At 34.6% G+C, this 27,039-nt stretch overlaps 1 protein-coding gene across 2 annotated transcripts in view; it reads left to right on the forward strand.

The window, feature by feature from the left end:
* Positions 1-27,039, forward strand: part of LOC128988520 (kinesin-like protein KIF20A) — a 173,931-nt gene that overhangs the window by 55,420 nt on the left and 91,472 nt on the right. For both annotated transcript variants that reach the window (XM_054409920.1, XM_054409999.1), the window contains exons 10-13: positions 8,257-8,416; positions 16,581-16,725; positions 16,993-17,069; positions 17,873-18,033. In XM_054409920.1, the coding sequence (XP_054265895.1) occupies positions 8,257-8,416; positions 16,581-16,725; positions 16,993-17,069; positions 17,873-18,033 (543 nt within the window). The remainder of the gene's footprint in view (positions 1-8,256; positions 8,417-16,580; positions 16,726-16,992; positions 17,070-17,872; positions 18,034-27,039) is intronic.

Consider the following 27,039-nt stretch of genomic DNA (forward strand, 5'->3'; position numbering starts at 1 on the left):
GTGTAAATACCTGCTTTGATGTAATCCAAATTTCTGTAATATTACAACTATTTTCAACTTTCAAGAAGTCATCTTCAGGCGTTAAAGGATGTCATGATCACTTCATCAAAAGGTCGTAGAATCACATATAGTACATAGGCACATGAACACAAACATTGAGACGATAAAACAGGATATTTACAAGTAAGTCTAGACTTTAGACATCCACCCGGACGTGACACATCATTCTCCATACCGTTGTACAGTTTTATTTATTATTTCTACTCGTTGTTAATGTCCCATTATTTTGTTGTTGTTTATCTTCTCAATATTCGTGTTCCTTGTGTCTATGTATGTGTCTATATGTGATTCGACGACCTTCTGATATACCCCTACCTTGTAGCCAATTAGGTAGTATACTTTAATTTAGGATGAATCTAATTTAAGCTGGTAGTAGAAGTGAGATAAATTAAAAGACAAAGTAGGCCAAAGATGCATTTATTTTACGGATGTCAAATTTCTCAAAATACACTTTCCAAATGAAATTAAATATCCAGTTGTTACTTCCAAAAATTATACTAAATAATAAAATAGTGGAAAGATCTTACTTTAAACAGAGACACTGGTTTAATGGTCAGAACAGGCACTAGCAGATATCATGCAAACTAGAAGTGGTGCAAAAAGCTACTGGACCAATCATAAGAAGGTGAACAAGAAGTGGTAGTACCAAGAAGTGGTTGATTTCTGTCTGAAAACATCACACAAACCCAATAAAAACTATTCTCTATAAATTCTAATAATTAAAAGTAGATTTAAGATCTTTACAACTTCTTGTGAAAATGTGCTTCTCCTAGAACAAAACTCAACAGGTCTGTATAAACTTTACTTGTTTTCTTTTCTTGTAAAAAGCATTAAAAATTGATTTGAAAACTATTATTTACTTTTCATCTTTTTCCAAAAGTGATTTCTACAAAGCTATATACAATAAATCAGCTAAAATCTTATTACTAAACAATATTAAAACTACTTACAATTTTCTACAGCAACCACAACTTAGATGACCATATTTCCAGTGAACTTAAAACTGACAAAGTTGAACCTAGTTATCACTAACCACTACCAACCCTACAAAACTAAATCTTTTTAAACTGCTGGACACTCTTTCTTAATCTTTCCTAGCCAATGGTTAAATAATATGATTTTGTTTTGTTATTTCAAATAAAAACTAACTACCATCGGTACAGAATTTCCCCTCCTTAACTTGAAATTACATAAACAAAATTATACACTCTTTCTCAAAATTAATATTTACATTTCCTTTTAAAACAACAACTCTACAAAAGAAAATAAACAAACCTTTTAAAACAAATAATAAAACTCTAACTCCGTTTGACATTTCAACTAGCGCTACCTATCAACAAATTCTACAAACACTAACTCCTAGTTCAAATAGCCTCCACACGTTTACAGCACCTTACAGAACCTTCTACTCAAAACAACAACTTCTATTTACACAATTTTTCATTTTGAACCATTTCATTTTCCTATGACAAATCAAATATTATCAATCTTATTTACAAAATTTATACCTTAAAATAAAACCTTTCTTTAAAACCCCCAATTACTTAAGCGATCTTAAACAAGCCTATTTAAATCTCTTTTGAACTCTTCACATCCGCTCACAGTTCACTGACCCCTCCCAACATCAACTCCAGACAAGACAAACAACTTTCACTTCTCCAGTTTAGTTTAGTTATGTCGTTTGCGTGTGCTGTGTTTTTCTTTAGTTTTCCCTTAATTTATTTATCCCAGTGTGTTATATTCCCTGTTTTTATGTTCCCTCGTGTGTTTCGTGTGAAGTGTTTTGTGTTATGTGTTATTTTCCCTGTTTACAAGTGCAAAATTAATCAAAATGTTATTGTGCGTCCTTTAGTAAAAATCCCACTCATACACTACGTTCAGACTCCATTTTAGATTCATACAGATTCATACTACCTTTTGCTGCCACAAATACTCACACATTCACCAATACATACACATTTATACACTCTCTTACTAAAAACACTTTTAAAACTTTGAAAAATTCTTAAGAACCTAAAACAACTCCCACAGTACTAATTTACAAAATTTCAAATTCCCTCTTAGCTTGCTAAAATCCCTTAACTAATTAATATTTCAACTAAACAAATCTAACTTCTACTTTACAGACATTTCATAAAGACCAATTTAGCTTCAGTCTTCCGTAATCTTCCATTTAATTCCATTTTTCACATTTCCTCTTCCATCAATACATTGGTTACTTTTGGTCCTCTTCACTACTTAACTCTTCTTTAAATCAATTATATGAATTTTCTTCACGTCTTCTAACTTGCTAGGATTTTGTACTAGTACTGTTGAATCACTCAGAAAATAGCGTATTACGTAAGGTCCAACGTATCTAGGTGCTAACTTCTTGCTGAATTTATTCGCTGCATTACTTAAATAATGTGTCTTGATGTACACTTCCATATTCAACTTAAATGGATGGTTTCTCCGAGGATAGCTATATCTCTCCCTTCTTTGATTTCTGGCAATGCTTCTTCTGACGTTATTTATGGCTTTCTCCAAATTTTCCCTCCTTTGATCAGGAGTTAACTTCTCCGAAATAATGTCATTAACATTCCATAAGTTTGTCAGTGCATTGTTACAAGGATGGGCAAACATTAAACCAAAAGCAGTCGATTTAGTCGAACTATTTACAGCAGTATTCAAACTTGTGGCAATCAGTCCCAGATCTGAATCCCATTTATCATGTTGATTACCATAAAAACTCCGTAAAGCATTATTAGTCTCCCTCAAATATCGTTCCGACAAATTTCCGTTTGCTCTGTACGCAGCTAGCTTTCTGTGTTCCACATAGTTATTGAACATGAATTTCTTAAATTCCTTGGATGTAAAATAACTCGCATTATCAGACACAAGTATTCGGGGTACTGAGAAACTATCAAAAATTATCTTCAATTTTTCTATGATGAATTTTGTCTTGCAATCCTTCAGAGGGTACAACCATACAAAACGGGTAAATGCATCGACCACAATTAAAATGTACTGATTGAGTTTATTTGATCGGGGAAATGGTCCAGCTAGGTCAATAAACACTGTGTTTAGAGCTTGAGTTACAGGAACAGATATCAGTCGACCTTCAAACTTACGTTGTTCCGACTTAGACATCAGACAGATCTTACATTCACGGACTTTACCTTTTACGAATTCATTTAATTCAGGATGGTGAAAACTTTCATTTACTTTACTTTGAGTCCTAAAAATTCCCATATGACCACCAATTAATGAGTTGTGATAGAATGCGAATATTACACTAAACAGTTTCTTGGGCAAATAAATCTTCTTTTTAAACAATAAAACTTCATTTTTCAGGGTATAATTTTCATTATTAGTCTTATTCTTGATGCTTTCAATGATTTTCTTACACTCTTCATCGCTCTCTTGATGTACTTTAATGTCCTTAAGATCCAATGGTATTTCATTTAACACATTGCAAAAATAGACTTCATTGTTGATATTGCTTAACAGATTTGTTTCGTGAATTTCCGTCTCACTCTCTTTCTCTCCACTAAACATACGTGATAACGCATCAGCTATTATATTCTCCGAACCTTTTACATGTTCAACTGTGAATGGAAGACTAAACAACCTTTCAAACCATCTAGACAATCTTCCACGGCTTTTTCGAGATTTGAGCATGAAACTAAGACCTTGACAATCAGTAACTAATTTAAAACTTCTTACTTCCAAGAATTGATGCCATTTCTCTACACACAATATTACACTATAAGCTTCCTTTTCGTAAGTGCTATAACGCATCTCAGTAGGTGTGAATTTCTTCGAATAGTAAGCAATAGGCATTATATTCCCCTCCTCATTTCTTTGCAATAAAACACCAGCAGCTGCTAGGTCGCTTGCGTCGGTATGCAATTCAAATTCTTTAGAAAAATCGGCCATTTGTAGTATAGGCGGATTTGCTATCTTACTCTTTAAGGTTTCAAATGCATTTTGACACTCCTCGTTCCATTTAAATTTTACACCTTTCTTTTTCAGCCCAAACAGAGGTAAACATATTTCAGCATATTTAGGAATATATCTAGACCAATAACCACACATTCCTATAAACTGTCGCACTTGCCTCACAGTTTTTGGAGCAGGAAATTTCATTAATGAGTTAGTTCGCTCGGGATCTATTGTGATGCTATCTTGTTTAATAATATGTCCTAAAAAACTTATTTCCTTACAAAAGAATTTGACTTTTTGTGGATTTACCGTAAGTCCGTGTTTTGCTAATCTCTTAATCACTTCTGTAACGTGCTCAATATGGTTTCTCTTATCAGGGCTATATACAACTATATCGTCACAAAAGTTAATCATATACTGAAATTTGATGTCATTAAATATTTTGTCCAAATAATGTGATAGTACGCTACTGCCTATTTTCAATCCAAATGGAATTCTCTTCATACGGAATTTACCAAAAATTGTACTAAAAGATGTTAAATCTCTGGATTCTAAAGCTATGGGACATTGTAAAAATGCTTTGTTTAAATCTACGACTGTAAAATATCTAGCTCCTTTTAGATGCTGATACATATTCTGCATATCTCCTAGCGGGTAATCTACATTGATTAACTTCTTATTGAGTTCAGAGTAGTTAATTACAAGTCTGTCATCTTGAGTCAAAAATGCAGGGGCGCTATATGGACTAGTGGAAACTTCCGCGACATCTTGTTTTATCCAGTCATCAATTATAGCTTTCATCTTCTCTACTTTGGGTGGACTTAAAAAATAAGGGCGTATACTAACAGGTTTATCATCCGTCACTTTAAGCTCAATTTCCAAATCAAGTGCTGATCCTATCTTATCCGTAAAAACAGTAGGAAAATTCTTAATTAACTTCTCAGCTTCTTCACACATTTCAACATCTCCTACTTTAATACTACTTGAGCTTAATTCACTCAGGTTTGTACTTGGAATTAACTTAATTTCATCTTCAGGTTTAAATGTAAAATAACCCATTTGTCGATCCATATTTAGGTTTAACTTGCTTGCACACATAAAAGGGTATCCTAAAATCATGTCAAAATATTTTAACTCAACCACTAAAAATGTTTGTTTCCAGGTAAATGATTTTATCTTAATCAAAGTTTCACATTGCTTATTTATGTTCAAAGGTTCATTGTTTGCAGCAACTATGGTTCCCTGCCAAGTATTTTCACTCATAATTAATTTATTTCCCAATAATCTGTTGTATAAATCCAAGCTTATAAAGTTTTGACTAGCTCCAGTGTCTAACAAAGCTCCCACACTTAATTTGTTTCCTAAATCCACAGAAATACAGGGTAAATGTGTTACAGTTTTAGCTTTTACTTTCTTTAATCCAGGTGAATTTATTTTATTAAAATCCTTAACAACTCTTCTCAGTTCAGACTTAAAATTGGGACTATGAGAACTATATACAGGTTTATTATTTCCGAATTCTTTCTTGCCGTCCGGAAAAACAGATTTGTAGTCTAGGCTACGTGTTTTTCCTGGCTTAACTAGTTTTTTGGATCTGGTCTGTAACAATTTCGAGCAATATGACCTACTCTTTGACATTTGAAACAAACAGGCCTCTCATTGTTACGATTTGAGTAGTGACTTTTAGGTCGTTGAACTCCTGGGTTAGGTTTATCCATCCTAGGCTTATCATCAGTTGATAGATAAGGCTTGCTAACACTACTATTACTAACTGGAAAACCTTGATTTCTGAGGTAATCATTGTATGTTACATTATTTAAACTTATACAAAGATGATCTAAGTCTAAAAATGTTTCAGGGTTCTTCTCAAATATTAGTTTGTTGCGCAAATCAGGATGTATTCCATTCTTAATAAAACTAACAAGTTGACTCTCAGTTAAATCACACTTTAATACCTGGTGGTTTATTTTTATTTCATGCACATATATAGACAAAGGTTCAAGGTGTTTTTGAGGTCGAAAAATTAAATCTTGTTTCAGCTTTTCCCTTAAGGTGATTGGCAAAAATGTAGTGATTATATTAGCATGCAACAAATCAATTGATTTTGATTCCCTTTTGAATTCTAATATTTTATTCACTAATGGTGCTGTAGAATAAATTGGTAGAATCTCATACAAATCTTGCTCAGATAAAGAACTTTCATTTCGGACAGTAACTAGGTTTCTCAAAAACTGCAACAATGTGTTTGTTTCTAAACCATTACACACAGGAAAATTTTTTAAATAAATTTCCAATGGGTTTGACAACTTTGTAAAAAGGCTACTAGGACTTAGGCTACTATTTACAACTGTACATGAGTTTGGTTGATTATTTATGACTTGACCCGGCACATTTTGTTGAAAACAATCCATTTCTACTTTTTGAGGTGTTGATGAAGTGAAGTTTTCAGTTGGTGGAACTACAGATTTAGACTGGTTTAATTTGTCCCCAATTATTTCATGCTCAACTATAGAGTTATTCAGCTCCTCTTCAAAATCCCCCATTTCCTGGTCTGAGAAGGTATGCATTGTTTTAAATTGCTCAAAACTATTTAAGATTTGCTGATTTAATTTGTCTAAACTAACTTTCTTATCTGGATCCAGCTTACATTGTAATAGATTAGTAGTCCGGTTTTGTACATGCACTAGTTTAGCCTTGATTTTAGCTATTTTGAGTTTAGTCACATTTTCCCTACACTGTTCAATTAGAGAATCAATTTGTTCACACTTTTCCCCAATTATAGTTATTTCCCCAGATAAAGTGTATGAACCTTTTAAATTTGTTAAATCGGTATTCTGGTTAATACAAGATCTTAAAGTTTTTCTTAAAGAGTCTACATCACTATCACTCGTTTCTTCCCCTCTTATTCTTATCTCGTACAGAAGTTCTTCTTTGTTTAGATAATTTAAATTGTATTTTGACATGTTGAAAATTTTCAGCCTCTATTTATTTGCTGTAGTTCTTCTAACATAGGCATAATCCTCAATAATCATGTAGGCCTATGTATTTCTCACTTTTACCAGCTTCTAATTTTAAATGATTCATTAGCAGAGTAGCGCACTTGTATACCCCTACCTTGTAGCCAATTAGGTAGTATACTTTAATTTAGGATGAATCTAATTTAAGCTGGTAGTAGAAGTGAGATAAATTAAAAGACAAAGTAGGCCAAAGATGCATTTATTTTACGGATGTCAAATTTCTCAAAATACACTTTCCAAATGAAATTAAATATCCAGTTGTTACTTCCAAAAATTATACTAAATAATAAAATAGTGGAAAGATCTTACTTTAAACAGAGACACTGGTTTAATGGTCAGAACAGGCACTAGCAGATATCATGCAAACTAGAAGTGGTGCAAAAAGCTACTGGACCAATCATAAGAAGGTGAACAAGAAGTGGTAGTACCAAGAAGTGGTTGATTTCTGTCTGAAAACATCACACAAACCCAATAAAAACTATTCTCTATAAATTCTAATAATTAAAAGTAGATTTAAGATCTTTACAACTTCTTGTGAAAATGTGCTTCTCCTAGAACAAAACTCAACAGGTCTGTATAAACTTTACTTGTTTTCTTTTCTTGTAAAAAGCATTAAAAATTGATTTGAAAACTATTATTTACTTTTCATCTTTTTCCAAAAGTGATTTCTACAAAGCTATATACAATAAATCAGCTAAAATCTTATTACTAAACAATATTAAAACTACTTACAATTTTCTACAGCAACCACAACTTAGATGACCATATTTCCAGTGAACTTAAAACTGACAAAGTTGAACCTAGTTATCACTAACCACTACCAACCCTACAAAACTAAATCTTTTTAAACTGCTGGACACTCTTTCTTAATCTTTCCTAGCCAATGGTTAAATAATATGATTTTGTTTTGTTATTTCAAATAAAAACTAACTACCATCGGTACACTGATGACATCCTTTGACGCCTGAAGATGACTTCATGAAAGTTAAAACTAGTTGCGAGTGTTGCCACATTGCAACCATTTGGATTACAATCAAAGGGGCGAAGCAGGTATTTACACCAATTCTTATATTCAATATAATCCGGAGGCTAACAGCGAAGTGAAAGTAAAATTCTAATAATTTGCTATGAAATAATGAATGTCATTTACATACGGTACCTACGTCAGATCAGTTATTACTCAAAAGTCAAAACTAAACATTTTTCTAAAAGGCCTAGTGTTTTGGTATCCAACATCCAACATGTTACTTTTCAGAGAGAACCAGATGAACATGGAGAGCAAAATGATCCCATTCCGTGACTCGAAGCTGACTCAGCTGTTCAAACACGCTCTGACAGGCAAAGAGAGTGTTACCATGATTGTTAATGTCAACTCAGACTATCAGCTCTGTGAAGAGACCCAGCATGTGCTAAAGGTAAGTCACTTCCACCATTGAAACCAACAACTAATAAACAGTATCAGCAATCTGACACATACTTTCTCCCATTAGCTTGTCAACAACCATTTTCATGGGTAAGCGATGAGAGTAACTATGGTAGTTAATAGGTAAAATCTCAAAAGTTTCATTAACTTTTGAACAGTAATTTTAACAGGAATGAAGGGATGCACTATTTTGTTTAGAATTATAAGGACCATAACAGAAGAATTTCAATCAGAATCAGTTATTCTTCAAAAAATCCATTTTCCGTGTTTTAAATTGGTTTTTATGGGGAAATAACATAAGTTACAATAACTTTTGAACCATAATTTTAACAGAAATGGGGGGTTGCACTATGTTGTTTAGAATTATAAGTATTACCACATACTAATTTCAATCTAAACCGGTTTCTTTCAAAACTACGATTTTCTCTTATTTTACGGGTTTTTTTATTGGAAAATAACATACAATAACTTTTGAACCGTAATTTTTACAGTAATGGGAGTTCTACCATTTTGTTCAGAATTTAAAGGGCTACAACATACTAAATTTCATCAAAATCGTTCAGGCCATTTTTGAGAAAATATAATTTTTCCGTTATTTTATGGTAAAATTGACATTAAAAATCAAAATTTAAAATTAATTGAAACGCCTGGAGATACCATGGATTAGTACCTACATACCAAATTTCATTAAAATCGGACTACAGGTGAACTGAGAACACAGACATCACCTCAAAAACCACTTTTTTGGGTCCCCTGAAAACTCAAAAATTTTGACGAAAACAATACTTTCTCCATATATGGTATAGGTGGAGAAAGTAAAAAACAGTCAACTATTTACTTAAGTAACAAATATTTAAAGTACCTTTAAAATGAATTTGATCTTTTTGGGTGATAATTATCTTCAAAAAATTGTTCTAAATATTAATTTACAGTAGACTCCCTCTAGTTCGGCTTTTGTTGGATCGGCCGCCGGATGGTCCGGCCTGGTCTCAGGGGGTCAAGTCATATCGTCATGGGTGAATTGGCTTCGACATGATTCAACTTTAATGTTTAGTTTCCGGCCATAGAAGTAAACAATTCATGTCAGTTTACAGGGTGTATACCAACCGGGAAAACCGGGAGAACCGGGAAATAACCTTGAATTTGAAGGGACCTGGAAAAAACCGGGGAAAAGCCGGGATTTTTTGACCGATTCCGGGATTTTTATTTTGCCCCGGTAGAAGATTGTAGTCGTAAAATGCGTCTTGCCGCGATTGCGGGCGACGACGATGACGTTTTCGTGACCGCGGGAGACGACGATGACGTTTCAGTGATCGCAGGATACGACAATGACATCTACACGTCCGCGGGAAATGTTCATGATTTGCCGCAATTGCGGTCGACAACGACGACGTTTCCGGGACCGCGGGAGACGACGATGATGTTTACATGGCTGCGGTAAATATTAATGATTTTACCGCGATCGCGTACATCGACGATTACGTTTCCCTAACTGCTGGAGTCAATGATGATGTCTACACGGCCGTGGAAGATTTTCATGATTTGCCGTGACCGCGAAAGATGACGATGATGATTTCTACACGGCCGCGTGAAATGCTCATGATTTTGCCGCGATTGCGGCCGACGACGATGACGTTTCCGTGACCGCGGGAGACGACGATGACGTTTCCGTGACCGCGGGAGACGACGATGACGTTTCCGTGACCGTGGGAGACGACGATGACGTTTCCGTGACCGCGGACGACCACGATGACGTTTTTGTGACCGCGGGAGACGACGATGATTATGTCTACACGGCCGCAGATGTTTATGATTTGGCCGAGATCGGAACGACGGCGATGACGTTTCGATATCTGCGAGAGGCAATGATGATGTCTACACGGCCGTGGAAGATTTTCATGATTTGCCGTGTCCGCGAAAGACGACGATGATGATTTCTACACGGCCGCGTGATATGCTCATGATTTTACCGTGATTGCGGCCGACGACGATGACGTTTCCGTGACCGCGGGAAACGACGATGACGTTTCCGTGACCGCGAGATCAACGATGATGTTTACACTGCCACGGGAAATATTCATTATTTTGCCGAGATTGCTGACGACGACGACGATGACGTTTCCGTGACTGCGGGAGGCTATGATGATGTCTACACGGCCGCGGAAGATATTCGTGATTTGCCGTGACCGCGAAAGACGACGATGATTATGTCTACACGGCCGCCGATGTTCATGATTTAGCCGCGATCGCGGACGACGACGATGACGCTTACGTGACCGTGGGATCAACGATGATGTTAACACTGCCGCAGGAAATATTCTTGATTTTGCCGAGATCGCGGACGACAACGATGACGTTTTTGTGACCGCGGGAGTCAATAATGGTGTCTACACGGCCGCGGAAGATTTTCGTGATTTTGCCGCGATTGCGGACGACAACGATGACGTTTTCGTGACCGCGGGAGTCAATGATGGTGTCCACACGGCCGCGGAAGATTTTCGTGATTTTGCCTTGATCGATTTCCGTGATCGCGAGAGACGGCGATCATGTATACATACCGTGGAAGATGTCCAGGATTTTTCTATGATAACGTAAGACTGTGATGACGTTTAAGTCACTGTGGGAAGCGACCACACGACCGCAGGAAATATTCAGGATTTTGCCGCCGTTGATAATGTGTTCATAAAAAATGAAGATAATATTCAGGATTTGGCTGCTATCGAGAGAGATGATGTTTCCGTGGCCTTAAGTAATGATGATAATGAAAATTATTACTATAATAAGGATTATTACTTTTTAAACACTAGCTCAATGGACTTTGAAACAAATTAATGTAAGTTTATATTGTATACTTGAGCTGCAAGTCTTAAATTGATTATAGTTTAAGTGGAACCAACAAATACGCGGGAACCTGGAAAAACTTTGAAAAACCAGGAAAAAACCTGGAAAAAAACCTGGAATTTCACTTTAATAAAATAGTATACACCCTGGTTTAGTTGACAGGTGCTTCTATGGGTGGATTGTTGCATATTACCTATGTAAAACTATTTTACATAACCTCAAAAATATGAGAACATTTCATAAAAGTTGTTCGTTGGTCTAATATGTTGAAATGCAGTGTATAATTAAATATTTCGGACCATTTTTTTATGCGGTAGGTTCCCCCATTATTGCTTTGGAAACACCACGGATTATTTGATAAAAATAAATTAAAGCAAAACAAAGAAATAGCCATCGTTAGCTCAAGGTCAAGCTATTCGCTTGCACTGACAATCATCTGCTCTTTACACAACTGATGTCTGCTGTGCACTTACTTGCTATCTCACAACAGTTTGTGATTGGGTGATTGGTAACCATGGCAACTTGTTGAATGTGTGGATGAAACCAAAGAAAGAATAGAAGAACAAAGAAGAAAGAATAAGCAGAGTTTTACATCATCCATTGTTATCTTTACCCTATTTTACGACTGTCGTTATTATCTTTAAGACTAAGTACTATGATTTTATGCTGTTTTATGAGTTGTCTAATGTTTTTATCAACATTCTTATGTTCTGAAACAACATGTAGTAGTAGCCTATGCTGACTACGGTAGCAGTAGCTTGCAGTACTAGACTTTCTATTGTTTTGTTCTTTACGTGATTTAATGCTGTACACACAGTGTTGTGTAGTTTTTGTTTTGCTTGAGTAGGCGTGATTTTAAACATTACAGTTTTTATTACTGAACCAAGGTTATTGACCTAACATATCACGATTGCGCAATACTATTATTTGTATTTTGATTATGTAAAATGCACTACATCCGGTTAGTCCGGCCGTTTTGTAGTTCGGCCAGTGGTCCGGTCCCGAGGTGGCCGAACTAGAGGGAGTCTACTGTGATTTAAAAGCATCAAACCCTATGGGTTACTTCACTTCACCTTTTTTGTTGTTGCCCTCTCTGCACTTATATGTTTTGTGATAGGCCTAATAGCTCTGGCGAATTTCTGATTATTAAGTGGCTAAAAATGACAGTGCATTTAGGGTGAATCTCTCAATTAGAGAAAGCAGCAGTTTTTAGCTTTACACATTTTGGCAAAATCACAGTTAATTGTTTTGTTAAAATAGCATATCTATAAGCATAACCATATTAAAACTAAGCAGACTGCTGTTCTTCTCTTTGTTCAACCAAGGTTGCAACAATTTTCAAAAAAATCATACTTTTAGATTCAGATTTTAAATTAATTGGCTGAAAATTTTTTGATTATGATGTTAAAAAAGGCAGTTATATTTAATTTTTACGAACACATCCGGACAACTTTTTTAAAATTTAAATTGTCCTATACAGGGTGATTGATATAAGCGTGCCAGCTGCTTTATTCGAATACTATAAGAGATATAAAAAAAGTTAGATGGTAAGTGCCTTGGAATTTTTATTTTAAAATCTAAAGCCAAGTCGAAAAAATATTTTAGCCGCTATTTTTCCAATGTAGCCGCCAACTTTCATTTTTCTTATGGAACACCCTGTATTTTATTATGTATTCCGTTAGGAAATGTAATGTTAGGACAATTTTACTCTAGTGCTTTTTTTCATTAACCTAACCGTTTCAAAGATAATAATGGTTAAAGTTTTGATATTTTGGCATGAGAAAGAGTTTCGATAAAGGCCTAAGCAAGCATGCCGGCTGTTTTATTCGAAAACTATTCGAAATTTCTAGGGATGGACGGGTCCCGAAATTTCGGGAATTTTTCGGGAAAAAATATTCCCGATTATCGGGACGGGATTACATTTGACTCGGGAATTTTTCGGGGTGGGATTTGGTCCGATCGTCGGTGATTTTTCCGCTTCGCGAGTGCCGATGACGCCGTTATTGCGAGCGATAGGTCCGCGAACGCAGGAGACGAAGTCTTTTCGACGATTACGCCGTGACCGCGGAGTCATAACGACGATCGTGCCGTGACCGCGGAGTCATAACGACGATCGCGCCGTGACCGCGAAGTCCTACCGACGATCGCGCCGTGACCACGAGTCATACCGACGATCACGCCGTGACCGCGAGTCATACCGACGATCGCGCCGTGACCGCGGAGTCCTACCGACGATCGCGCCGTTACCCCGGAGTCATACTGACAATCATGCAGTGATGGCGAGTCATACCGACGATCACGACGTGACCGCGGAGTCCTACCGACGATCGCGCCGTGACCGCGGAGTCCTACCGACGATCGCGCCGTGACCGCAAGTCATACCGACGATAACCCCGTGACCGCGAGTCATGACGACGATCGCGCCGTGACTGCGAGTCATGACGACGATCGCGCCGTGACCGCGAGTCCTACCGACGATCGTGCCGTGACCGCAAGTCATACCGACCATCGCGCCGTGACCGCGACGATTGCGCCGTGACCGCGGGTCATGACGACGATCGCGCCGTGACCGAGGAGTCATACCGATGATAACCCCGTGACCGCGGAGTCATAACGACGATCGCGCCGTGACCGCGAAGTCCTATCGACGATTGCGCCGTTACCGCGGAGTCATACTGACGATCATGCCGTGATGGCGAGTCATACCGACGATCACGACGTGACCGCGGAGTCCTATTGACGATCGCGCCGTGACCGCAAGTCATACCGACGATAACCCCGTGACCGCGAGTCATGACGACGATCGCGCCGTGACCGTGACGATAACCCCGTGACCGCGAGTCATGACGACGATCGCCCCGTGACCGCACAGAAAATAATCCCGTCCCGTCCCGTCCCGAACTAAATATTCAATCCCGTCCATCCCTAGAAATTTCACATTAACCATTATTATCTTTTAAATGGTTAGGTTTATAAAAAAATCACAAGAGCAAAATTACATTTTCTACTGGAATACATAATAAAATACAGGGTATTCCATAAGAAAAACCAAGAGTTGGCATCCATATCGGAAAGATGGCGGCTAAAATATATTTTTAGACTTGACTACAAATTTTTAACCATAGCAGTGGTCAATGTTAGAAGTGGGGAATGGCCAACCCATTTGGGCGATTTTGCAGACTTTTTTTTGAAAATTCGTAAAAATTCAACCGTACAAGTAAACCTAGCCAACCTCATATTCATTTTGTTCGGAAAGAACAGGAGAATCTAGAAATAGTATAATGATGTAATATAATAATGATTTAGATATTGTATTTTTTTGGTAAAGTGAAAAAATAAAAAAAATTTGATTTTTATTTTAATTTCAAAAGCGGCCTCGGTATTTTTTTTCCTACGGATTTTTTATGGGAAATTCATTATATAGCCTACATTTTGTAGACAATCTAATTCCCTACATAGAAGAATATAACATGTTAGGAAAATAATTTTTTTTATAAGTTTTTGGCGCGAAATATAATTACAAACTGAGAAGCGAAAACATTGAAAACCGTACAGTGTTAGTTTGTGTTGTAAAAAGTTATATAATATATGTGTATACTAATAATGATATATACATGTTTGTAAAGCTAATGAAGTAAGGAATCAAAGAAAGTCATAAAGTTTATGGTAAAAATATTTTTTATTTATAAATAAAATAATGTTTTTGTATTTTAGCGATTTTGTGAGAGAAAAAAATCATAGTATTTAGTATAAAACTTTTGTACCAAATGTTTTTACTTCAAACCAACATAAACATCTTGTAGTGTATTCAATTACCTACATAAAAATGTATAACATGTTGGGTAAAAATTTTTGTTTTTACGTGTTAGGGGCATAATAATATAAATAAACGGAAAACCTCAAAATACAACTAAAAGAAAAATACAACCTTTAACCTTTTATAAACACAATTTGACACTATTCAGTAAATATTCATGCATAATAAAATACATGAAGATTACTGTTATATACACATTTCTAAAAAAATACGAAATACCATAACGAATTTAGTAATCAATCGCGGATAAAACGAGAGCGAAAACTCAACGGCAACAACACGCAATGGCGAATACAAGGCACTTTGTGTATGAGATCTTGACTTTTTTATATTTTTATGTTTATATTAAATTTTATATTGTTGAAAAACCAAACAATATTGTAATCATTTTTGTATGGAACTAACATGATGTATTTTGTAAATATTTTGGCGGAATAAATGCAATTTTGATTTGATTTGTTATCGAACTGCTTAACCAAAATGTCCCACGCTTTCTTAGCTGATAATCTTCCAGAAATACATTGATGTAGATCATCAATAACGCTCTGAGAAATGACTATTTTTGCCTGAGTGGTGGATTTGTTGAATTTCTCAAGTTCTCCCTTTTCGATTTTAGTCGGAGGATCAGAGAGGGTAGGCTTTTCTCTCTTTCCCTCGACGATATCAACTGCGTCGAACAACTCTAGAACGTCCAACACTCGATCTTTCCACGTCGGCCAATCTTCTGCTCCTTTCAATGGTTTTATACCTTTCACATATTCCATTTGTAGAGCTGGACAAACTCGATCGAAAGATTTACCAAAGAAATAATACTCTTGAGAAAGAAAATTACGTCAGAATAAATTGTTGTTACCGTGTGCATAGTAGACTAGATTTCCTAACACTGTTATGTACATAAAACGATGCTGGGCCCATAACCTCTTGAATTATTCTCCCAAGTGGAGGTGTTTAGGAATAATCTAAGTATAACTACGACGAAAAAACTAATTTAAACTATAAAAATAAGCAAAAGTATTTCTCATAAATCTTTATAATGAACAAATTTGGACAAACAAAAACAGACAGCTGATAGTAAAAACAACATTAACATCATCAGTATGACTATTACAAATAATAATAAAAAGGCAGGCATTTTCAACATAAAAACAATAAAGGTAGAACCTACTGCATATAAAAATGGTCATATAAACTTTTTGTGGTATTTTTGAGGTTATGTAACATAATTTAAGAGGCGTCTATTGACCACGGTTGATCGAAATTCTACTCCATGAGATTCTACTTTTTATATGTACAGCTTTAAATTCTGGTGGGGGTTTTAAGCATAGCACAGTCCATCTAGAATTTAAAACTCAATGTTTTTGGAATAACTTATTTGAAGCTTTTATTTTTATAAATTTCTTAGTTGAAAACAAGTCAACATAAATAAAGTTTTATTGATAAAAGTTTATAGTTTTTAATTTAAATTCAGTATTTGTAATATGTTGATTGTGTTTTGAAGGCATCAGCCATTGCCAAGCACATAGTTGTGCAGCAACGGAAGCCCAAGCAGCACAAACGGGACATACGACAGAGTGTGTTCTCTCAGATTGTCAAACACAATCGCAGTACTCTCATACGGTGGGACTCATGTGTCAAGCCTAAAGGTAAATATCAGCACCATAACATGAATGAAATAATTAATACACAAACTTTGTATAGCTTCATCTTTATTAGGAGACACCACATCAACTTTACAAGAAATTGGATTATAGGCTTTTATGAGAAAAGATTACTTATGCTGGGGTAGGTTTTATTATAAACTGCCTGAGGACATTTTGAAACTGGAAAACTTGAAGTTGTGTTCGATAATATTTAAATGGGACGCTAGGACATCCTGTTGTTTGGAACCAAATATGTTTTCTTTGTTTCAGCCAATGAGCTTATGCAAGAGGACATAATTGAGGAACAAAACAAAAATGAACGAGAACAGAAACAAGAACAGTATGAGGTAATCCATCAAAAAGCCTACGCAACTTAGTCACTCATAAACTGATACAAAATCTATTATATTTATTAAACTAGGGTCAATCTTTGATTTGAAACATTTATCTTCAAAATTAAAAAGATAATTAGTTGATGTTTAGTAGAATATTCAGATCTGTTGCATCTTGAGAAAATGACAACAATTTGTAAGTTACTAATTTTATAAATACAGTAAAATAAAAACCTCAATAACTCAACATTCTGTGAACCCAGAGGTTGTCAAGTTTATAGGATTTCAAGTTTCCAGAACATTGAAATTTTTAATCCGGGTTTAATAAATATGAATACATAAGACTTTTTTACAAATAAGTTGGTTACTTACATGAGTATTTTTATTAAATATTAAGTATACAATCTTCAAAGAAATGTCAAATATTCAACTATTAAAACTAAATGTCAGCTGTTGACTGTCAAGGTCCACAGACTTTCCTGTCACTGGGTGTCGAGTTGGTGAGGTTTTAGGGTTTTTTTTGTGAGGTTCCATCAAATAATGAATGGTCTGTCTAATCAAAGCAAATGTGTGACCAGATTTAAATTGGACAGAACCTGACTAGAAAAGTTCTTTCCAGTACAAGAAACATAAAAAAACTTAGTATACAAAAATTAGAATATGTCATAGCCTATTTAATTTCTGTGTACGTCGCACAGTTTGTTTTCTCTTATGCCAGAGTGAATACTTCCCATTCAGGTAGGAATCTTTCTACCTCTAATTACCAACCTTCCAACTTCTAGCCTTCAATTTTATCCATGCTTCAATGTTTCTTTTAGAATCTCCTGAGTCTAGTTGAAGAGCTCAAGGACAAACTAAAAGAAGAAAAGTTAAAGCACAATGAAACAAAAAAGAATTGGAAAGCTAAAGAGGAGGAAATCAGACAAGAAGTAAAAAGAGAACTAACAGAATATTTGGAGAAAGCCAAGGAGCAAGAAAAGTGAGTTTTGTTTCAGATTCAGATAATGTTTAATGTTAATGTCTAAATGTTAATTAATGTTTTCAGGGTGTATACCAACTGGGAAAACCGGGAAAAAACATTGAATGTAACATTGAGTGACCTGGAAGAAACCGGGGAAAAGCCGGGATTTTTGGAGCGATTTTGGTATTTTTATTATATTTTATCCCCGGCCCGGTAGAAGATTGCAATCCTAAAACCTGCATTTGCCCCAATCGCAGAAGACTATGATGGCGTTTCTGTGACTGTGGGAGACGAGAATGTTGTCTACACTGCAGCGGTAAATATTGATGATTTTGCCGCGATCACGGATGATGACGATGATGTTTCATTGACCTCGAGAGTCAATGATAATGTCTACATGGCCGCAGAAGATTTTTGTGATTTTGCCGTTTCCGTGAACCTCACGTTTGTTTTGGTTTTTGAACATCACGTTTCCGTTACCGCAAAAGACAATGATGACGTCTACACGGGGGCAGGAAATGTTCATGATTTTGCCGTGATTGTGGACGACAACGATTGCATTTCTGTGACCGTGAAAGAACAAATCGGATATGGCCATATTATTACTCCAAACATAGTAAAAATGGGAATGTTGCTGAAAGTCAACAGTCCCGGAAGATCAAATAATTTATACCTGTGCCGCTAGGTCAAAAACTACAATGTTTGCAGTGTCTGTAGATCAAAAGTCCCAGTAAGTCAAATAATACAGTCCGAGCTAAAAACGTGGTCTATATTAAAGCAGTTGACTTATTGGGAATTTGACCTAATGCAACAGCAGTTTTAATATATCGAAATACGGTAAAATACAAGTTCAGTTTCGCTGAGTCAACAGTGCCGGAAGATCAAAAGCAATAAAAGTGAACGTCGATTCAGTGTAAAGTAGACCTTCTGCAACGCTTACTACACAAGCAAAACTCGCTTTTAGTTACTTCGTGTTTTGTCATAATTAGAATAGAGCTAAAATTATCATATTTGGTACATAGCTTATCTATTAATGCTTCTTGCCAACTGTTTGGTCAACACTGTAAATAGGTATAGCCTTTCGTCAAAATTTGTGGCATGAAATACACGCAAGGACGATCTGAAAATTTCTGGTTATTATATACGTTTGTAAAAGGAGATCCATTTAATTTTAGAACTATTTTATGAGTTATAATGTAGTCTACACATAAACTGTGTAAATGTATTACGCCTCGGAAGGGTTGAAACCTGTCCAAACTATCATATATATTATTAAAACGTAAATGGGGTTTTTCACGATTCTGAATCAACCAGTCAACGGATTTTCATTATTTTTGTGTTCAAAGAAAGATAATTTTGAGAACTAGGGAATGTCAAAGCCATAATTTTAAATTAGGGTCCCGGTTTTTTAGAAATTAAGTTTTAGTTTTTAAAAAGTCTATAGCCGATGCTAACCTTCTCCAATAGTCAATGCTTCTAGCTAGCTTTTAGTACAATATAATTTGCTTAACATAACAGCTGTAACATTCAGCATTTGTGACACAAATTCAGCATTTGGAAAAAAATTCAAATACATACTAATGGTTGACTTATTTATACTATGTGTAATGTTTAAACAACACACATTTATTGAGAGTTACTGAATTGTCCAAAGGAAGTATTTGCAATGCTATTTTCTTGAACTCCTAGAGAGCCTTTGAATGTTATTAGGCTAACGAAAAAGCGTTGTGCATGTTTACTAGTGCTACTCAGCAACGAAAATAATTTAATTTATCTCTAAAAAACATATTCTAAAGTGCACTGAGCAGCAGTCTAAGAAATACTATGTAACTTTCTCATATAGTTACAAAATGCTCAAACTCGCATTGTGACATTAATTTATGAATCGGCTTATATTTCTCCAACAGTTATTCATCTGCAGAAGATGTTCAGTGTGCTTTTATCGTGTCTAATAACATCAAAACACAAAAACCTTGCCTAAAATGGTACCTATCTTGACACATTATTTGCAGTGGCCTATATTACGGGCCGTGGCCCACTGGGTTGGTAACATCATTGAAAGTAACACGATATTTTGGCTGGAAGAGTAAATACTATTTAAACAGCTACTGTCATGACAGGAAGGTCATATTTCTTTTAAACTAGATCACATTATCCTTTATAAGTTGATTAACAATGCATGTAAACGTCAATATTTACGTAACAGCCAATTTAAATCTCTTTGAAACTGCCATATTGCTATTTGATTTGCATTATTTGTTGCCAATGAAGCCACACGACCATATAAACGAGGAGGCCCCCAACCGTCGATTTCGACGGCTTTCACCTAGTTCCTTATATACCGGGTAACCGCTGTTCATGTGAAAACGGTAAAACCCAAACTCAAACGATGATGATGATGTAGCTACAACGTATTGTTTGAAATTTAACAGCTGAAAATAAGTGAAATAGAAAAGGTTTTTGGTTCAATCCATCAAATTGTAATTGGACACTAGTAAGTACTAGTGCACTTGTTGCTACCTCCCCCCTTCGGTTTCATGTATTCCTCTCAATCAGTTCAAACCTAGGAGGATTAAACATTAATGTTAATTAATGTTAAATCCTCCTAGGTTCAAACCTGAAACACCCAGATCGAAACTCGCCTGTCGTTATTTTAACATCGCCTTATTTTTTTACTATATTTTTCAAAAAAGAAAGATTATATTGATTTACTTTGGATTTTAAAAATGTGAACGTTTTATTTTATTAAAGATTTATGGTGATAAGTACGTAAATATTGTGGTGTAGTAAAATATATTATATTGTAGTTAAGTGTTAAATTTTGAAATTTTAGGGCGAATCAAGATGAATCATTGTTTATAACATGGGTCTCTCCTACCTTAACACACATACCAAGTTTCATAAACATCGGTTGGAAAAGTGTAAAGATAAATATTTGTATGTAAAAAATACAAAATGGCGGATATCTGGTTAACGAGACGATTTTGGAAAAAATGTTATTCTTGATTTTCTGTTTATTTTGACCCAAGGAATTACTAGGTAAAGTATCTTCCCTCTTATTTTAACACCCTGTTTATGATGTATTCTTATAAGTGAAAAATGTAAGCTGGTAATACAGAAAGATGTTTTATAAATAATATGAATATCCTGGTGATCTGTATATTCATCTTTTTCTTGTCCTTAGAACTGTACATTAAAAGTCCACTCAGCAGTCGCATCGTACGATGTAGTTCTTTACATGCGAAATGCTAAATTTGCCGTCCTATTCAACCCAAGTTATCTATTGAACCACTGATTGTAAAAAAATCCAAAAAAATATATTTTACGCATCACACTTTTGGCTACAACTTTGCCACAGACAAAACCTCTGTAACCCAAAAACAAAAAAAAATCTCGCATGCTAACTTTTTCATGTTAGAAATCACGATTTAAAACCATTTCACCATACAAATCAATTTTTATTAATTAGATCGGTAAATAGTTTAAAGTTCCAACAAAATAGTCATCGAGTAGGACTAACCAAGAAGCTCTGTGCCAAATTTCAAAAGTTTAGCACAACTTTAAGTACACCAAAACACGAAATTATTGAAGTCATGCGTCGAGAGGACTATCGTTGTTTTTAACAGATTATACTTTTGACCTTCCGGCACTGTTGACTCAGCGAAACTGAACTTATATTTTATCTTATTTCGTTATATTAAAACTGCTGTTGCATTAGGTCAAATTCCCAATAAGTCAATTGCTTTAACATAGACCACGTTTTTAGCTCGGACTGTACTATTTGACTTACTGGGATTTTTGATCTACAGACACTGCAAACATTGTAGTTTTTGACCTAGCGACACAGGTATAAATTATTTGACCTTCCGGGACTGTTGACTTTCTGCAACGCGTCCGTAAAAATGGAAATAACCTAATATTATTATATTTTGAAAAAGTTAACTATCTATATGTAAACTCACCTTTCCTGAAGTAAGGTCCCATACCCAACGATGCACTAACTACGCAGTATTAACTGTATTTTTAACCGACTTCCCCACTACCAACAAAGGAGGAGGTTCTCAATTTGTTTGTGGCGATGTTTTTTTTTCTATGTATGTTCACCAATTTCTCTGTGATTCTTTTACCGATCAGTGTGGTTCCACCACCAAAATAACCAGGAGAATTTCTATTTGGTACCTTATATATTATGTTTAAGTATAATATTTTTTTCGGTGAAATATTCTGAAAACCTTAAATATTCAACATTTGTTTTGTTTACATTTGTCCAGATTGTTTACATTTGTGCAGAGAAGGCAATAAATAATAATAACATTCCTACAGCTGTTAGTTGAAACCATTTAAATGAAGCTACAGACAATTCTTCATAAAACAGTTGCTTCACTGATCAATAAACTATTTCTTGCCATGGAGCCTTTGAATTACATTGAGAAAAATGCATTTTGTTTTGGTTACTATAAAAAATGTATTTTAACGTTTGACCTGATTTGTGTATACAGTAGGGGTCTGCGGGTCCCCGATTTTTTCGGGTTTGGTCGTGCCAGCGGAAGGCCCGAAAGACCGGTCGGGTCAGAGATTTGTTCGGGCCAAGATCGGTCGGGCCAAAAAAAATTATTATTTTCAAAGTTATAATAAGTAATTTTCAAAGAAACACTCTTATATATATTATTACAGAGGAATTAAAATATTAAAATTAGAATTAAATATTAAGTTTGCTCACGTTTAAGAACAAAGAAACAACAGAGCAATTGCCTTACTGTCACTAGCCAGAGCCAGTCGTCTACTGACAAAACAAAAGCCGTGACTCAACAGTGCAAAGAAAACGAAGTCAAAAGAAAGACTATTTATCCAGAGGTCCCATTTTAATTATTTATTGTTTATTCCATACCTAGTTTAAAATATATTTTAGTATTTTATTTACATAATAAATTATAAACAAAAGAAATATCTGATATAGTGTACAGATCTGTATCTTGTTCTTTTATTTTCCTATTGTCCTTTTTGTCATTCAGTAACAAAACAAAACAACACTTCTGATCGTCTGGTTAGGCATTGTATGGTCACTATTTCATTTTTTTTTAAGTATCAAGTATCAGCAAGTCTACAAAGAGGTTAGGCCTAAATATTTTATAATTTTATTTTATGAAAGTTTTCATCAGTAAAATTATTTTTTTCTTAGGTTAGATAGAGTTTCAAAAAAGATATTTCTAAGATCCAATACAATATTTACAAGACACAAACTACCATGAATTAATTTCTTTATAAATTATCTGTAACAGTTTTATATTTTTGAATAAAGAAAATATATCTTTTTGTCTCTACTTCCTTGTTTCGTTACTTGCATTTTGTCAGCAATTGGAACAACCAGGTGGTGTAATAGGGGCGGGGGAGGGGGAGGGTCTATGACCTTGAGTGTCCCTGGGCCTGGCTCGGGTTGTGTAAGAGGGGAGGGGGAGGGTCTGTAACCTTGAGTGTCCCCGGGGCCGGCTGTGAGAGTGATTCATGGTTTTTTGTTTACATTCTACTACCCTTCCTTCCGAGAAAAAGACCCTACGGTTTCAAAAACATTGACTTACAGTATAAAAACATTGATTTGTGTTGCTAATTAGGGCACTATAATGTCTGCTGTCTGCTTATGTTGCCACTTTCTTTTCTCTTTATTTAATATAATATTTTCTATATATTAAGAGTTCCTTTTTGGGTACCTAATAATTGTGATATTGTTTGACTTGAGTTTATGGATTTTTAATTCTTTTCATTTATTAGCTAAAATCAGTTGTTTTAGGATCTCTTGCAATACCTATAAATAACTGTGTCTATAACTGTGTATCTATAACTGTGTACCTATGACATGATATGCAATTTTTACAGTCTTTACTATAACTATACCATAAACAATGTATGTGTGCTATTTTTACTGTTTTAGAGTTATAGTAAATTAGTTTACACAATATCTTTTCTTCAATGAGTTCTCCACTTGTCATGTTGCTTAGTCTATTACTATTTTAGGCCCTATAAAAAATAATTCCTATGTAAAGCTGTAGGCCTACTAATGCCAATAATAGATAATTCTTTATTTATGATGATGTAACTAATAATGCTATTGTAAGTGTGAGGTTTTTGTACTTAGGAGGTAAGGAGGCAGGGAATGAATGATTCATATTGCATGGTGGAAACATAGAATTTTTATTTTCTTCTTGCTTGCAGTCTTGAAGCCAGTCCACAGGCCCTAAACTTGTGATAAGGTTAATTGATTTGTTTATGATCCTTTTATATTAAGTTCCATTACAAACTTGTTGTAATATAGCTGTTTAGATATTTCAACAGTTATGAAAATGGGAAAGAATGGCTTGATAAAAAAATTATTTTCTTCTTTCTTGCAGTTGAGGCAACTTCTAAGCTGTAAATAAGTTATGAACATGAAATAATATACATAAATACATTTTTTCCCATATGTTATTTTCAAGTAATATTAAAAACACAGATAGGAGTTAAAAAAATATAAAAAATCCGGTAATTAATAATTTTTGGCCCGAAACCCGAGGACCAAAATTATCGGCCCGACCCGACCCGACCCGAACCAAAAAAGTCTGACCCGCAGACCCCTAGTATACAGTAATTCTGTTATTAGTACCGTATTGAATATTCTGACTTACAAAAACATATATGTTTCAGTGAATAGCTGTATGATATTGACAAATAAAGGTGTATTGTGAAAACCAAAGCATTCGTAAAACAGGTCTAAATATAAATTAAATGCAATTATTCCTTACACGACCGAAGAAGTGTGACAGTGCATAATCGTCAATTGTCTTAAAAGTGATAAATATTTTAATTACTAAACATGCATTTGCAGATGTGGAATGTTTATTGGTATTCTCTACCCAGTTACTAGGCCTATATCATATCAATACTATTATGCCTGATTCGGAAAGTCCTAGGGGAAGATGATTTGCAATTTCGACTAGGCTATATCTTGATCAAACAAAACCACCTACATGGCTTGCACCACTTTTAGCTGAACCAATCTTTCATATGCATATTTCATTTGCAGATGTGGAATGTTTATTAATATTCTCTACCCAGTTACTATATCATATATCAATACTATTATGCCTGCTTTGGAAAGTCCTAGAGGAAGATGATTTGCAATTTCGACTAGGCTATATCTTGAGCAAACAAAACCCCCTACATGACTTACACCACTTTAAGCTGAACCAATCTTTTATATAATATTTTCCAAAGGTACTATACGTGTTAACGACCAATTTTCCACTTTTGAGGGATTTTTTAGTGCTGGTAGCTGAGGAATAACTTTCATTCCATAAGGCTTGAGACGTTACTGTATTTCTTTTTATAATGTAGAAGTACACCGATTGAAGGAAACGATGATGTCTGGCATGTCAATGTATCTAGAAAAGACAATTAGTTTTTCATTAGGCCTAATGTAATGGACAACTCTTTCCTTCTTAAGGAATATCTAAAAATTTTTATTTTCATACCCATTGATTATGTAACCTGAACAGGTGACTCAAGCAGTTTTAAAATAATGATTGTTCTGTGGAACTTTTGATTGTGTCAAACAGTTTTGCTTATCAAAAATCCTCAAGTATTTAATATATAAAAACTTATACAGTCACTAAAAATCATGAAATAATTTATTTTTGTAAAAAAATACAACCGACTTCAAACGCTCTAAAAAGAATGAAATAATTTCAATAAAGTAAACTTTTGTATTAGGCATGCTCACGTATTTCAAGTCGGTGCGGCTTAAACTGCAAATATGATTGAAACTAAATATTGTGTGTGTATTTTGAAAATTAATAAATTGTAGCTGGATAACTTAACATAAATATATAAAAAAAACATACTGAACTGTTTTGTTTATATATTAAAGGAAATATCTTCTTGTATTTTATGTTTAGGCCTACTTCAGAATAAATGCATTATGAAAATAACACACACAAATGTTCTATATGAATAGGAAAATAATTTAGTTTGATATTATGATAGGGAAAAGAAGCTAGTTTAGTATTAAAACGTTACTTTTCCAAATAAAAAACATTTAAATGCGTTATACGATTTTTAAAGATAATCGTTAATACCACTCTAATGCCGATCTCTGATTACGGTAATAAAATAACACTTAACGCATAACTATGAAAAAGACATGCAGATTAACACCTTTAGTTATAGATAGTCACCTGCAATATGGACACCCTCTTTCAATTTTGTATCAAAAATCATCATAGAGCCGCGGCGACTTAAAATACGTGAGCATGCCTAATACAAAAGTTTACTTTATTGAAATTATTTCATTCTTTTTAGAGCGTTTGAAGTCGGTTGTATTGTTTTACAAAAATAAATTATATGTTCCCCAATTAAGTGGGATGAGAGTTGTGTGAATGCTTCGCACAGGTCGGCTGGTAAATTCTTATAAAATTGTTATCGAACATATTTTGATCGAATTTGGAAAATGTTATTTCTTACTAACTATTAACATTTTACAAAAAAAAAAAAAAAAAAACAATTTTACTCTCCCTGATGCAGCAAACCTACGTACTTGTAAAAATAATTCTATTTAAATCGGGAATAAATGTTATATTTTTTAGTAGACATTTCAGTGTAAATCTAATTAGTCAAATGGAAATTTGCTTAGTCTGCAGGTATGCTGCGGCGGGGGTATTAAATGTCGTTACTAAACAACCATAATAAACTAGCATAATAATAATAATGCGGAAACTCTTGGCAAGCAGTAGAACTTCAGTCTGATGATGAATAAGGTTGGGGCAATTATGTAACAGGATACAATGATAATTGTTTGAATTAAATAGATAATTAATTGTATTAAAGGGGTTTATTTTTAACTTTTACTACATACACTGTTTCCACTTATTTAAAGGGTGTTTTTTAAAAGAATGCCGGGATTTTAAATGATTATAAATAAGTACTATTCAAGGAAACTAAACGTTTTATACGTCAAATTGAAGTTAAAATAACTAAGTTTTATTTCCCTTGTGGCAA

The sequence above is a fragment of the Macrosteles quadrilineatus genome, unplaced genomic scaffold (genome assembly GCF_028750875.1).
Source record: "Macrosteles quadrilineatus isolate MER2022 unplaced genomic scaffold, UCM_ALF_1.0 Scaffold_1__1_contigs__length_201487025, whole genome shotgun sequence".
NCBI lineage: Eukaryota > Metazoa > Arthropoda > Insecta > Hemiptera > Cicadellidae > Macrosteles > Macrosteles quadrilineatus.